This window comes from Eptatretus burgeri, chromosome 2 (genome assembly GCF_056783735.1).
Source record: "Eptatretus burgeri isolate ZD-2024b chromosome 2, Ebu_testis_v1, whole genome shotgun sequence".
Lineage (NCBI taxonomy): Eukaryota > Metazoa > Chordata > Myxini > Myxiniformes > Myxinidae > Eptatretus > Eptatretus burgeri.
Window position 1 is genome coordinate 100539398 of NC_140962.1, and position 13122 is coordinate 100552519.

Here is a 13122-nt window from a genome sequence, read left to right on the forward strand (position 1 = left end):
CACAAGCGGTTGCGCAGAAAAACACTAAAGTTCCTTGTGAACAAACAAACGGACCCCAAATGCAATACCCTCTCCTTCCGTTGGGTGAGGGTAATAAACATTCATGGAATTGGAGACTGCCCTCTAGTCAATAGAAAAGGATGGGATACTGCACTCTACTCAAACCTGTATCTCTCTCTCTCTCTCTCTCTCTCTCTCTCTCTCTCTCTCTCTCTCTCTCTCTCTCTCTCTCTCTCTCTCTCTCTCTCTCTCTCTCTCTCTCTCTCTCTCTCTCTCTCTCTTTATCTCTTTATCTCTTTATCTCTTTATCTCTTTCTCTCTTTCACTCTTTCTCTCTTTCTCTCTTTCTCTCTTTCTCTCTTTCTCTCTTTCTCTCTTTCTCTCTTTCTCTCTTTCTCTCTTTCTCTCTTTCTCTCTTTCTCTCTTTCTCTCTTTCTCTCTTTCTCTCTTTCTCTCTTTCTCTCTTTCTCTCTTTCTCTCTTTCTCTCTTTCTCTCTTTCTCTCTTTCTCTCTTTCTCTCTTTCTCTCTTTCTCTCTTTCTCTCTTTCTCTCTTTCTCTCTTTCTCTCTTTCTCTCTTTCTCTCTTTCTCTCTTTCTCTCTTTCTCTCTTTCTCTCTTTCTCTCTTTCTCTCTTTCTCTCTTTCTCTCTTTCTCTCTTTCTCTCTTTCTCTCTTTCTCTCTTTCTCTCTTTCTCTCTTTCTCTCTTTCTCTCTTTCTCTCTTTCTCTCTTTCTCTCTTTCTCTCTTTCTCTCTTTCTCTCTTTCTCTCTTTCTCTCTTTCTCTCTTTCTCTCTTTCTCTCTTTCTCTCTTTCTCTCTTTCTCTCTTTCTCTCTTTCTCTCTTTCTCTCTTTCTCTCTTTCTCTCTTTCTCTCTTTCTCTCTTTCTCTCTTTCTCTCTTTCTCTCTTTCTCTCTTTCTCTCTTTCTCTCTTTCTCTCTTTCTCTCTTTCTCTCTTTCTCTCTTTCTCTCTTTCTCTCTTTCTCTCTTTCTCTCTTTCTCTCTTTCTCTCTTTCTCTCTTTCTCTCTCTGTGTCGGTCTTTGTCATAAGATGGTATCATGCATCCTGTTAAATTTTTTTTTTATTATAGTTTGAATTTGGTAATTTGTGGACACCTTGTCTGAATGAAATCAATCCAAATCGAATAAAATCCTGCCATTTAAAATGTGTACTCGAAAAGACTGATAAATATCTCCAAGAAGTGGAAGAGCGAATTGGAAATCTCAAACCGATCAACTTGTGGTGACGGCAATATGTGGTCCATGTGATCGGAAGTGAAGTGATGGTGCGTGCGGAATCCTGGAGGACGTCGACGTGGCCTTCGATGAGGGAAAGCTCATGACGTCACACAGCCATTAGACCAGACACGAGATACCTTGCATGTCGACTACAGGTCTGTCAGTCTGTGCGTCAATCCTTGCGAGTGGAATGGAAGTGAAACATTGCGTTTTTTAATATTATCCCTACTTTCCTTCCAATATGGGTTTTGACCACACTAAAGCGGGTCTGTGGGTTTTTCACAAACAAAACGGGTCAAACCCGTGAAATCCTGATCACTTGCCATCGATGACAATGACGAATCGATTCAATTTTGTTGATGATCCGGATCCGGCCTGGACACATTAGACTTCAGAGAAATAATGTTCTGTCCCCAGAGTCTGCCCTTGCCAGCTCTTACTTTTCTTCTGATCCTTCAATGTCCCTAACTTTGTTGACATTGTTGAATTGAGTTGTCGTCGTCATCCTCATCGTCGTTGAATTGTCGATGCCGAGTTCTCATTCATTTTTGTTACGGTTGGAAATCAACAAAGATGACACAATGTCGATTGCAGATGTTTTACTTCAACATCTGAAAATACTGTTGGGTACCACTCAAAAAGGTACGGCACCAAAAATCTCACAACGCTGAGTTCATGAAGCGCTTTAGCCTTTCATAAGTAACACCGCTCGTCCATTTTACACTGACTTGATGGTTGGAATTTATTCCGATTTGAACTGTTCGGATATGCAAGCAGCTAGGGGTATTACAAGTCATACTAAAACATGCCGATTCTGGGGGAATTAACCTGTCTTATAAGGTTGGGCTCTTCGTAAACAACTGTAATCTGCCAGGGTATCGCAACGTGAATGGCAAGAAGTGGGAATGGCCTCCCATCCCCTTTTTTATGGTTGTTGTGATTATTGTACACCATACCATGTCTGTGTACATATGGCATGAATAAATATATGCATGGTCACTTGGTTATATTCGACTATTTGGTGTTGCAGCACATCATCCCACAGATCCAGTGTTCCCTTCAACCCACCTCCCACTTCCCATGGCTCTGTGCCACCCTGGAATCTTATCTCATCACTCCTGAACTTGCACAGAGTGTTGTGAATCATGAATGGTGGTGCTACTCAGCTCTCAGATATTTATGGCAGTGTGTAACATGTGGCATCAGTCATTAGTTTCCCAATTTTGAGTTATGGAGAGAGTTCAGTTCAGTTGAGCAAAAGTGTAGGAGTCCCATAGCAGATGCATGCAGAGTTCTGAGTTGGCTCAGCAGAGCACTCGTCAGAGTGCCAGAGCAGCCCAGTATGCAGTTGGCTCAGTGTACTGCAGCAGAGTTTGATCCGGAGAAATTTAGGCACAATTGGAACTGACAATGGGGCATCGTGCCTGGAGTCAATGAGCTTGTCTCACTACAGGCGTGGCACTCATTGAAGGAAAGGTCAACTGTGAGGTCACCTCTGCAATTCCTCTGTCCCAGCTTTCTTAACTTGTTAGTTAACATAAACCATCATTCCCAACCAAGCACTCTGTTGAATATTGATCTGTGACCATAGCTCAGAGGTAATGTATATTATGAATTGCTAAGTGCATATTCTTTGTGGTCTGCTGTTGATTCTCCAGTCACATTCATGCCTCATGTCCTTGGGTCTAGTAGTCATTGAATAGAACTGCACTTGTGTTTATCATGATCATTGCATCATTTCATAATCATTTCACCACTATTAAGTCATTGGTAATTAATACCTCAAAGGCACCATGTTGTTTCTGCAATTCGAGGGGGGAAAAATGGTTACGTTATCGAGTTCCGTCAAATTGTGTCCGACTTCTGGTGACATTCATGATGAGATTTCTCCAAGCATCCCGATCCTGCACCGCTTCCCGAAGCTCTGGCAGAGACAGCTTGGTTGCAGCTTTTACCCCATCCATCCAACACGTACAAGGTGTTCCTCAATCATACTCAACATGGTTGACTTCCGAAGACTGTCGTTTTCTGCACTCATGATGTCTCCAAAACCTGACAGTTTCTGGTTTACCATTCAGCATTTCTTATGTACATGGTGGTCTAATTAATAGGGACACAAATACACTTGTGCTAACTTGTGTGAAAGTGCAAATACACTTTCCCAGGAGAGCTAATCCATCGTGTTCTTTTAGCAATCCTGCAGGGGCGCAATGTATGTATTGATGTACCTGCAAAATAATAAATTAAATTAAATTAAATTTCCTCACATGTTACAAAGTGGAGTCAAAATGTTTCCCCCACCTGTGAAGGAGTGGAACAGTGCCAGCAAAACTCAGCACACATGTTAATTATTTTCTAAATAACCATAAGTTGGCAACAATAGCCCAGGCTTTGATGGGCCGAATGGCCTCCTCCTGCATTTAATTTTCTTATAAAGGAACTCATTTATTACCTCCACCACCGAAGGTGAAGGAGGATATGTTTTCAGCCCTTTCTGTCTGTTTGTTAATTGCCGGAATCCTTCGGATTTCGGCAATTATGTTCGTCGGTTGTGTGTGTCATTCTGTGTGTCTGTCTGTCTGTCTGTTTGTGTGTTTGTTTAGCCTGTAGCAGCCACACCGTTTCAGTGATCATGGCCAAACTGGGTACAGACGTCGACCATGGTCCAACTTAGACACCTGTCGTTTTTGGTGAATCTAGGTCAAAGGTCAAGGTCAAGGTCACCGAAAAACCGCAATATTTTCCGCAATAACGTCCGCGACAATGGTCATATCGACTTCAAACCAAATCCAAAATGTGCATCGTCCAATTCTGCATCCAACCATATGTCTCATTGGGGTGTCTCACACCAACATCCTTCTTAGCGGTTGGGGGTCGAATGTCAGTGGGGTCGGGTCAAAAATTTCAAATTGCGATAAAAACGCCATTTCAAGACTTCCAAGTTATGATCATGACCAAAGTAAGTGCTATAACTCATTAAACAGTAGCACTATCGACTTATAAGAACCAAATTGATTTCCAGGTTTTTGTTTTTTCAGAGATCATGGAGATATGACAAAGTTACTCTGGCAATTCCTTGCTCAATGAGCAATTTCATTTATATTGATGACTTCCGTCATGTGTGTGTGTGTGTGTGTGTGTGTGTGTGTGTGTGTGTGTGTGTGTGTGTGTGTGTGTGTGTGTGTGTGTGTGTGTGTGTGTGTGTATGTGTGGGGGCACGATAACTCGAGAACGGAAGAAGCTACCAATATCAAATTACACTACGTGATTCAGGAGGGTGATGGATAGTGCTGATCAGATTTTGGTCAAAATCGGTCAAAGGTGAAGGTCACAGTGAGGTCAAACATTCGATTTTTGATGGTTTGGTACAGAATCATCATAGAAACTTCTGGTTTGTGTCACTACCTTCTCTAGAGACAGCTTTTATTAGACAAGGTCAGAGGTCAAGTTGACGATTTCGTAAGTACCAGTCTATGACTGCTTGTTTGTTTGTTTGTGTGCAGGATATCTCAAAAAGTTTGGACGGATTCGGATGATATTTTGTGGACACGTTGGATGAGTGACAATGAGGAATTGATTATATTTTATTGAAGATCCGAATCCGGATCTGGATCTGATAATTTTTAAAGTGATTCTTCACCATTGAGAGATGGCGCTAAACTAATATATACCACGATATCTCAAAAAGTTGTGGACGGATTCGGAGAAAACTTGGTGGACCGGTTTAGTGTGTGACAAGAACGAATTGCTTCGATTTTGGTGAAGATCCAGATCCGGATCTGGATACGAGAATTATTTAATTTTCAAAGTGATTCTTCATCATTGAGAGATGGGGCCAAAAACGATATATAGCATGATATCTTAAAAATGTATCAGACCCGATATGTTTTCGTGGATCAGGCATTACGTGGCGGAGATATGCACTCTACTGAGTACCCATCCAGTTTGTTGTTTTCAGCTAGTCACACATTTATTTTATTTTTTCCCCCTAGCGGTGAACGAGTTTCCTACTACCACTGGAATATAATTTATAAATCATGTTTTATGCTCTAATTCTTTATGAAAAGGGAAAAAAATATTTTCAAAGTGAAAATATTGACACACCCTCTTCTCGATGTTCTTTCAGTTATTATTTTACTTGTTGACTCTATTCCACAGCACCCACCTTCAGTCCTTGACCCATTTCCTTCTTGCTGTCAAACTCCCAACATTTTGCTGCTTTCTGTGCAGATGATGCAGAACCTGCATGTAGGTGCGCTTTCACGGACCACAGCGAGCACACAGATGAATGTGCAGAGCTCACGTTCACACGCCATCTTCACTGTGCACATACGTCAACAGCGGCTCTGCACAGCCAGCTCCACAGAGCCTCTTATCCTTGCGGTAACAACTTTTGGAGTTTCAAGAAGCAGTTGTGGTAATCATAGGAAATGATAATGGTGGGAGTTTTAATTTTGCGTGCAGTTAGAGCAGGTTTTGCATGTCATTAAACTGCACCAGCCAGAGTTCTCCAGGTTAAGACTCCCAGCATAAGTAATTTCCATGATGACTCTTGGACAGTTGCTCCACAAGTGAGGATTTACAACATCATGATAATGATATTGATTCCCTCGCCTCGGCTAATGAAATGTCACAAAAGTCTGTATTTTATCGTCACTCAGTGATATGGCTTTCCAATTGCAAAATTATCTTTATTTTATATGGAAAAAGTAAATATGACCCACTGCCGCTATCCCCCTTTCCCCCAACCACCCCATTCCCTTATTGCCCTCTTCCCCTCCCATCTCCCGATTCTCTTCCCACCACCCTCTTCTCCACCCATCCCCCACCCATTCCCACCATCCCTCCATATCCCCCAAACCCCTTCACCCCTCTCTACCCTCTTATCACCCCTCTTGCCTTTGTCTCTTCAGTGTAGTAGTTCACAGTACTGTCCCATGGAGATTTACCTCTCATTTTCTCCTTCCCCATTTCAAAAGGCCTTTCCTCTCTTTGTGTTTTCCAGTTAGTACCTCGTGGCCTCTCATAATCTTACTTGATATATTTCGTCCAACCACACCCCACAGGACAAATACACAGACAATGTGGTTTCAGCCTCCGATTCCGAGGTTCCCGATTATGAGGTTCTGTCAGCAAAGTTTCATTTTGTGGACCTGGCTGGCTCTGAGCGTCTCAAACGCACCGGTGCGACGGGCAAGCGTGCCAAAGAGGGCATCTCGATCAACTGCGGTTTGGTAGGACTGAAAAAAATCCTCTTTTCTTATCAGCATAGATCAGCGACAGCTTGCATTCCAGTTCACAAATAAGAACTTTAATCCATGTTTTTGAGCCAAAAAAAGATTTCATAAGGATTATGAATAGATGATGGAGACATGCAAAATATAGAAAATGACAGTTAAGAACAACTGTGTTTGTAGGTTTATGAGTCACCTTGCGATGAAATGTGCAGTGTGATGGGGAAAAAAAAAGAAAAAACATGTGAATAAAGTATGCTATTTTGGAAAGAGTCGAGACATTTTATTGGGCTTTCTGGGTGCAGCTTGCTCTGGGAAACGTCATCAGCGCTTTAGGAGATCAGAACAAACGTGTGAGCCACATACCTTACCGTGACTCCAAGCTGACTCGACTCCTGCAGGACTCACTCGGTGGAAATAGGTCGGTAGAGATTCTTGTTACATTTTGCATCTACCATTCCTGTTCTACTTGCTTCCCTTGCCAATGAATCCGGTTTTGTTTTTGGGGTTTTTTTTAATCCAGGTGTCAACGCTCGTGTAAGAGCAGAAGGATATGAGGCGACGAATTAACAGACAAAATGGGCCGCGTGGAAAACGGTGGGATAATAACAAACAGAGGTGCCACAGCGCAAATAAAGGAATTGCAGGAAAGAGTGAGAACTACGTGGTCTCAGCAAGTGCAGTGGAAATGTGTAAAATAATGAGGTGGGAGCACACTTGCATTTCTATATGGAAGACCTCGAGACAATGGACAAAGGAAGACTGTTCCATGTCGGGAAAATGGAAGGGGAGGAAAGAATGGAAGTACCATTCAACTAAAACCTTTGGAGGGTTATCGCTCTTATATGTCGAGTATGGTTTGCCCATAACTCTGTTTGATGTTTTTTTTTTCTCTCTCAATTTTCAGCTACTACGGCGTAGTACATAAAATTGTATGTTTTATTTTCGCCAAAGTACGGCAATCTTGCGTTCCCTCCAGTCTATTCATTCAATGGCCTTGGTGGTGTGGAATATAAGTCGCTTTTAAATGTTGACGTGTTGTGTGACGCCTGAAATAAACAATAACATCTTGCATGGAAAGGGGAACCTCGAACTCCATATGTCATTGGTGTGGTTTTTCTTCATTAAGCTCTGGGATCTCTCCATATCCGCAACGCCCATTGGCTATCTGAAAGGACTTCACGGATTGGCCAATAATATTTACATGAGTTTCTATTCACATCCAGTGAATCTAAAACTTTGCCCTGGAACAAACATGTTGAATCGAGTTTAAAAAAAAAAAAAACGGCCATGGAGGCACAACAAGGAATGGAAGTCCAGATAAAGACTTCAAGGGGATGTTCAAAGCCAGTGCAGATGGCCCAAATACACTTACTGTATTCGGTGTTGCAGGTCAGTCAAAGTAGCGGCATCTGGTCACTTTAACCTCCCCAGGAACTTTTGAAACCAGCACTCACAAGAGTAACGCATTGAAGTACAAACATCATGTTCCTGTAAACGAGCACATCGATGGAAAACAAGTAACTAAATGTGAAGTTTTGTTTTGTAAGTTCATGGCAGAACACAACTTGCCAACAACTGTTTCTGATCTCAGATCTCGTGAAAAACATGTTTCCCGATTCAAAAGCCGTCAATCGTTTGGCGTCAGTTACAACACTCACGACCGAGTTCCAAACTGCCTGTGGAAGCAATGTCAGCACAAACTCTATTTGTCGAGAGCTTCATGAAATGGGTTTCCATGGCTGAGCAGCCGCACACAAGCCGAAGATCACCATTCGCAATACCAAGCATCAGCTGGAGTGGTGGAAAGCTCACCACCATTGGACTCTGGAGCAGCAGAAATGTGTTCTCTGGAGTGATGAATCACGCTTCACCATCTGGCAGTTCAACAGACGAATCTGGGTTTGGCGGATGCCAGGAGAACGCTTCCTGCCTGAATGCACAGTGCCAACTGTAAAGTTTGGTGGAGGGGGAATAATGGTCTAGGGCTGTTTTTCATGGTTTGGGCTGGGCCCCTTGGTTCCAGTGAAGGGAAATCAATGCTACAGCATACAATGACATTCGAGATGATTCTGTGCTTCCAACTTTGTGGCCACAGTTTGGCGAAGGCCCTTTCCTGTTTCAGTATGATAATGCTCCCAGTTCACAAAGTGAGGTCCATACAGAAATGGTTTGTCGAGATCGATGTGGAATAACTTGACTGGCCTGCACAGAGCCCTGACCTCAACCCCATCGAACACCTTTGGGATGAATTGGAACACCAAATGCGAGCCAGACCTAATTGCCCAACATCAGTGCTCGACCTCACCAATGCTCTTGTGGCTGAATGGAAGCAAATCCCCGCAGCAATGTTCCAACATTTAGTGGAAAGCCTTCCCAGAAGATTGGAGGCTATTATTGCAGCAAAGGGGGGACCAACTCCATATTAATGCTCATGATTTTGGAATGAGATGTTGGACGAACAGGTTGCCCACATACTTTTGGCCATATAGTGTATATATTAGCAGGGTGTGCTTACACATTGTGTAAGCATATGAAACGTGTTTCCCCATTGTCTCGGGTCACTTACATTTATTTATTTTTCATTTATTTATATTTTCATTTACGGATGCTTTCCAATGGTTCTGTGATTTTCGATGTCCATCGGCACACAAAATTACCGTGCTTCCCCATTGTCTCGCTCGGGTCACTCATCTGCATATTTTTCTTTTTTTTCCATTGATTTATATTTTCATATTTGGATGTTGTCTGATGATTCTATAATTTTTTTTCTGGTGTACCGGCTTTGATGTCCGTCGGCACGCAAAATTTCAGCGTTCTACGTCACCCGGAAGGCACCGATCATTAATATCAGTCAGCCAGTCAGTGGTTCGAAAGATATATATCCAGCATAGGTTATCATTACAGAGAGATATGGAGGGATATTAGTCTCATGCATGTCATTGGAAGATATGGTGGACTGCAAGCCAGAGCATCCTGCCTGATTAAATTGCCAGACACAGCAGCACCTTAGTGGATCCCTGGAGAGTCCACTTGGGAAACAACACTTTCAGTAGTACATGAACTGCAGATCCCTGAAGTCTACCAGGGAGACAAATACTTACATGATTGGAGGTTCCAAGTAGAGCAGTGAAAGTTGGACATGATCTACTCAAATGGAGTTGTGGCCAATAGGAAAAAAATATGCATTGGGAATCCAACAGATTGAGTGAGGCTCGAAGTGTCATAAATGGCCTTGGCTGCAATACCAATAAAATATCCAAAATTAGTTTGAAAAGTTTTTATTTTTTCTTGGGTAGAAATATCTAATTATTCATCTGCAACCTTTCTCAGGTCAATATTTATAAGCATCTAAACATAAACACCCGGTATACATCAAGCTTCTGTCAATAATCCATGTATATATTATATTAAGAAATTCAATTGCAAGCATATGATAATGATGATGATGATGACGATGATGATTATGATGATCATCATCACTTTCTCAAACAGTTTTGAGCACTACTAATTGATATCTGAGATGGGTGCCTCTTTTTCTTTTGAAATCCTTGCTCAGCCGCACACTTATGATTGCCTGTGTGAGCCCTTCTGATCGAGACTTCATGGAGACATTGAACACATTGAAATATGCAAACCGAGCTCGCAACATCAAAAACAAGGTGAGGGTACTACCAATTTTCTCCTTCTTGGTCTTCTACATGAGCTTTCCAGATTCGATTTGAGACCTCTTAAGACTGGAGGACTCTATTTCATGAGCATCTAAACTTTTCTGTCATTTCAAACCGTCGATAAAATGATACCGTTCCAACAACGTCTCTGCATGCATTTACAATTAGTTTGTTAACAGTAAATATGCAGAATATAGATTTGAGCACATATTTGAATCTGTGTCAGTTCAATTTAATTGTGAATATGTATGACACTGTACTTACGTGTACAAATGATGCTTTTAAAATCTGATGATAATCTCAACAGATTTCTTCCAGATATCATTAGAGAACGTAAATTTTCTTTTTCTCTTTGTGACTTGTCTCTTGCTCTTCCTTTCTTTCCTTCAAAATTGCTGTCCATCATTACCTTGCGGTTTCTCCCATGACCATCCTCGCCATCTCTTCTATTCTTGCTGAGCCGCCCCAATCCCCCTTCTTATTCCTTCCCCTTCAATTCTCAAAACCCAACAACTCGTTTGCTATATCTCGTTGTATGAGTATTTTTGTCTTCCAGTTATTCCCATTTAACACCCCTGTCAGGCTGTAAAATGATGCGTTCTGTTGTTTTCCTCCGTGAGCATAGACTACCGGATATAAAACGATCTTAAATTTGTGTGAAAATATCTGATTACAAAGTTTAAACGAAGCAGAATGTGCGTTACGTTATGGTTGAAATAGCATCTCGCTATCGCTGCATTTTTTTTTCCAAGATGTCCCACAGTGGTGCTTTTGTTTTATCAGGTGGTTCTGAATCAGGACAAAGCGAGCCAGCAAATCTCTGTACTGAGGGCTGAAATAACTCGTCTTCAGATGGAGCTTACGGAGTACAGGACGGTATGGATGCAATACTCAGGAATGAGAAATTTCTGCATTTCTGTGGATTTATACAATTTCCGAATGTCTCGAGTCATTTTCAAATTCACATAAACGACTGGTAATGTGATGCGAATCAAGAAATTATCCTTTTTATTTGCATATAACATTTATGTTACATTTGATAAATGAAACTTCATTTCAGCTAATTGAAACGTGTTATTAAAGAATACCTATTGACATTGCCAAGCTTTTTTGTGTGTGTTTATGCCTTCTCTGCGCAGCTGCGTGGAAATAATACAACGCACTTTTAATTGGCACATTTGGCAGAGCACCAGGGTGATGAAGCAAGTCATTGACGTGTTGTAAATATTTGATTACATGGTTAGGTAACTTAAAACTGTCTATCCACGATCAAGCTGCTCAAACATCAGAACAGAGCTGAAATACAGAAGATCCGATGGCACCAATTACAAACTTCCAAGTAATTGATAGGTGTATTTGATGGCTGGCAGGATGGCCTTTTGAGGTATGCATACTTCCCTCGAAGCTTTCTACCCTGGGTTCGAATCTCAGCTCAGCTATAAACTGTCATCCTGGTGTTTCACAGGCAGAGAGATTCATCCATGTGTGTGCCGTTCCTCAGATGGATGTTAAACTTGGAGTCCCATTTGCTGGCATTAGTTGTTGGACGTTAAAGATCCCATGGTGTCCTTCACGAAGAGTCGGCGTAGCTATCACTGTTGCCATGGCCAAATTCCAAATTCCTAGCTGCCCCCTAACCTACAGAGGGAATTGCATCAGTGGCACAGCCATACCCTCAGCCAGTGATGCTACCTCACAGCCTTGTGCTACATATGGAAGAATTAGTTTTAATTGATTCTTTCTGTTCGACAATAAAAAAATTAATTCCATTGGACCAAAATGCTCCTGTCACATGACGGTTCGTACAGTGAAAGGGTGGAACACCCCTGCTTCCCTCCCATAATACTCTCCCTCAACATTTTCATATGTGTAACTGTTATCCTGCTATATTAGGGGAGTTAATGTGTCTAGCTAGCTTCCAGATTTCTGTGAAAAAGTTTCTTTGACATTATTTTCTGCTTTTTCTTTTGCTTGCACATGCCCATCTTTTACCTCCTATCCTTTGTATTCAGATGAAATCAACAGGTAGTTGAATAAGATATGCGAACTCTCAAAGTAAGCAATGAGAAACTGATATTTCACACGTTAACCCTTCCTTGGAGCAAAAGAGAGAGAGAGAGCAAGGCATCGGGGTGAGAGTTGATGTCGGCTGGAGGTGAGTCGAAGTCAGAGGGAGGTCAGGAGTAAGGTGTGGGTGAGAATGACTGATCTTTGCAGGGAGGGTCAGGGGTTAAAAGTCAAGTGGACTGGGGGAACAGTGAAAATAATAGGGAAAAAAAAAAGAAGAGACAGAAGATAGATAAACTAACACAACATTGAGAAATGATACAAATAAAAATATAAATAGTATTCTTTGTCTTCTTTGTTTGTATGCAGCACAAGGTTAGGGCAGGAATTTGGAATTTGTTCAGGGTGCCGGCGATCGCTCACCTACTCTTCGCAAAGGACAGAATGGGATCTTTAACATCCACCAACTAATGCCAGCAGATGAGATTCTCGTTTCACGTCCATCCGAGAGACAACACACACATTGATTAATAACCCTGCCTGTGAAATACCAGGATGACAGTTTACAGCTGATTGGGGATTCAAACCCAGGTTAGACAGCTTAGAGGCAAGTGTGAATACCTCTCGGCCATTCTGTCGCCCATAAATAGTCATAATAATATAACAAAATAGTTAGCACTGTATTGGCATAAAATTCTGAAAATTCAAAAATATATAATGACAATTGAAATAAAAAGCATTGGGATTGTCGTGTGTGTACTATGTGTGAACGTTTTTATAGTTGTTGAGGAACTCTGAGAAGAGTTTGAAACAGCGTTTAGCACTTACCTTGCGTAAGTCTTCTTGGGTTGCTTTATGCAGCTACTTTTGCTTGAGGAGCATGTGAGGGGTCAGTCATATATATATATATATATATATATATATATATATATATATATATATATATATATATATATATATATATATGTATTTTTT

General features: G+C 41.5%; 1 protein-coding gene across 6 annotated transcripts in view; it reads left to right on the forward strand.

Annotated features, from left to right (window-relative positions):
* KIF21A (kinesin family member 21A) overlaps positions 1 to 13122 on the forward strand; it is a 249946-nt gene that overhangs the window by 88480 nt on the left and 148344 nt on the right. For all 6 annotated transcript variants that reach the window (XM_085870463.1, XM_085870467.1, XM_085870464.1 and 3 more), the window contains 5 exons: positions 5466 to 5618; positions 6302 to 6469; positions 6775 to 6890; positions 10029 to 10131; positions 10924 to 11016. In XM_085870463.1, the coding sequence (XP_085726589.1) occupies positions 5466 to 5618; positions 6302 to 6469; positions 6775 to 6890; positions 10029 to 10131; positions 10924 to 11016 (633 nt within the window). The remainder of the gene's footprint in view (positions 1 to 5465; positions 5619 to 6301; positions 6470 to 6774; positions 6891 to 10028; positions 10132 to 10923; positions 11017 to 13122) is intronic.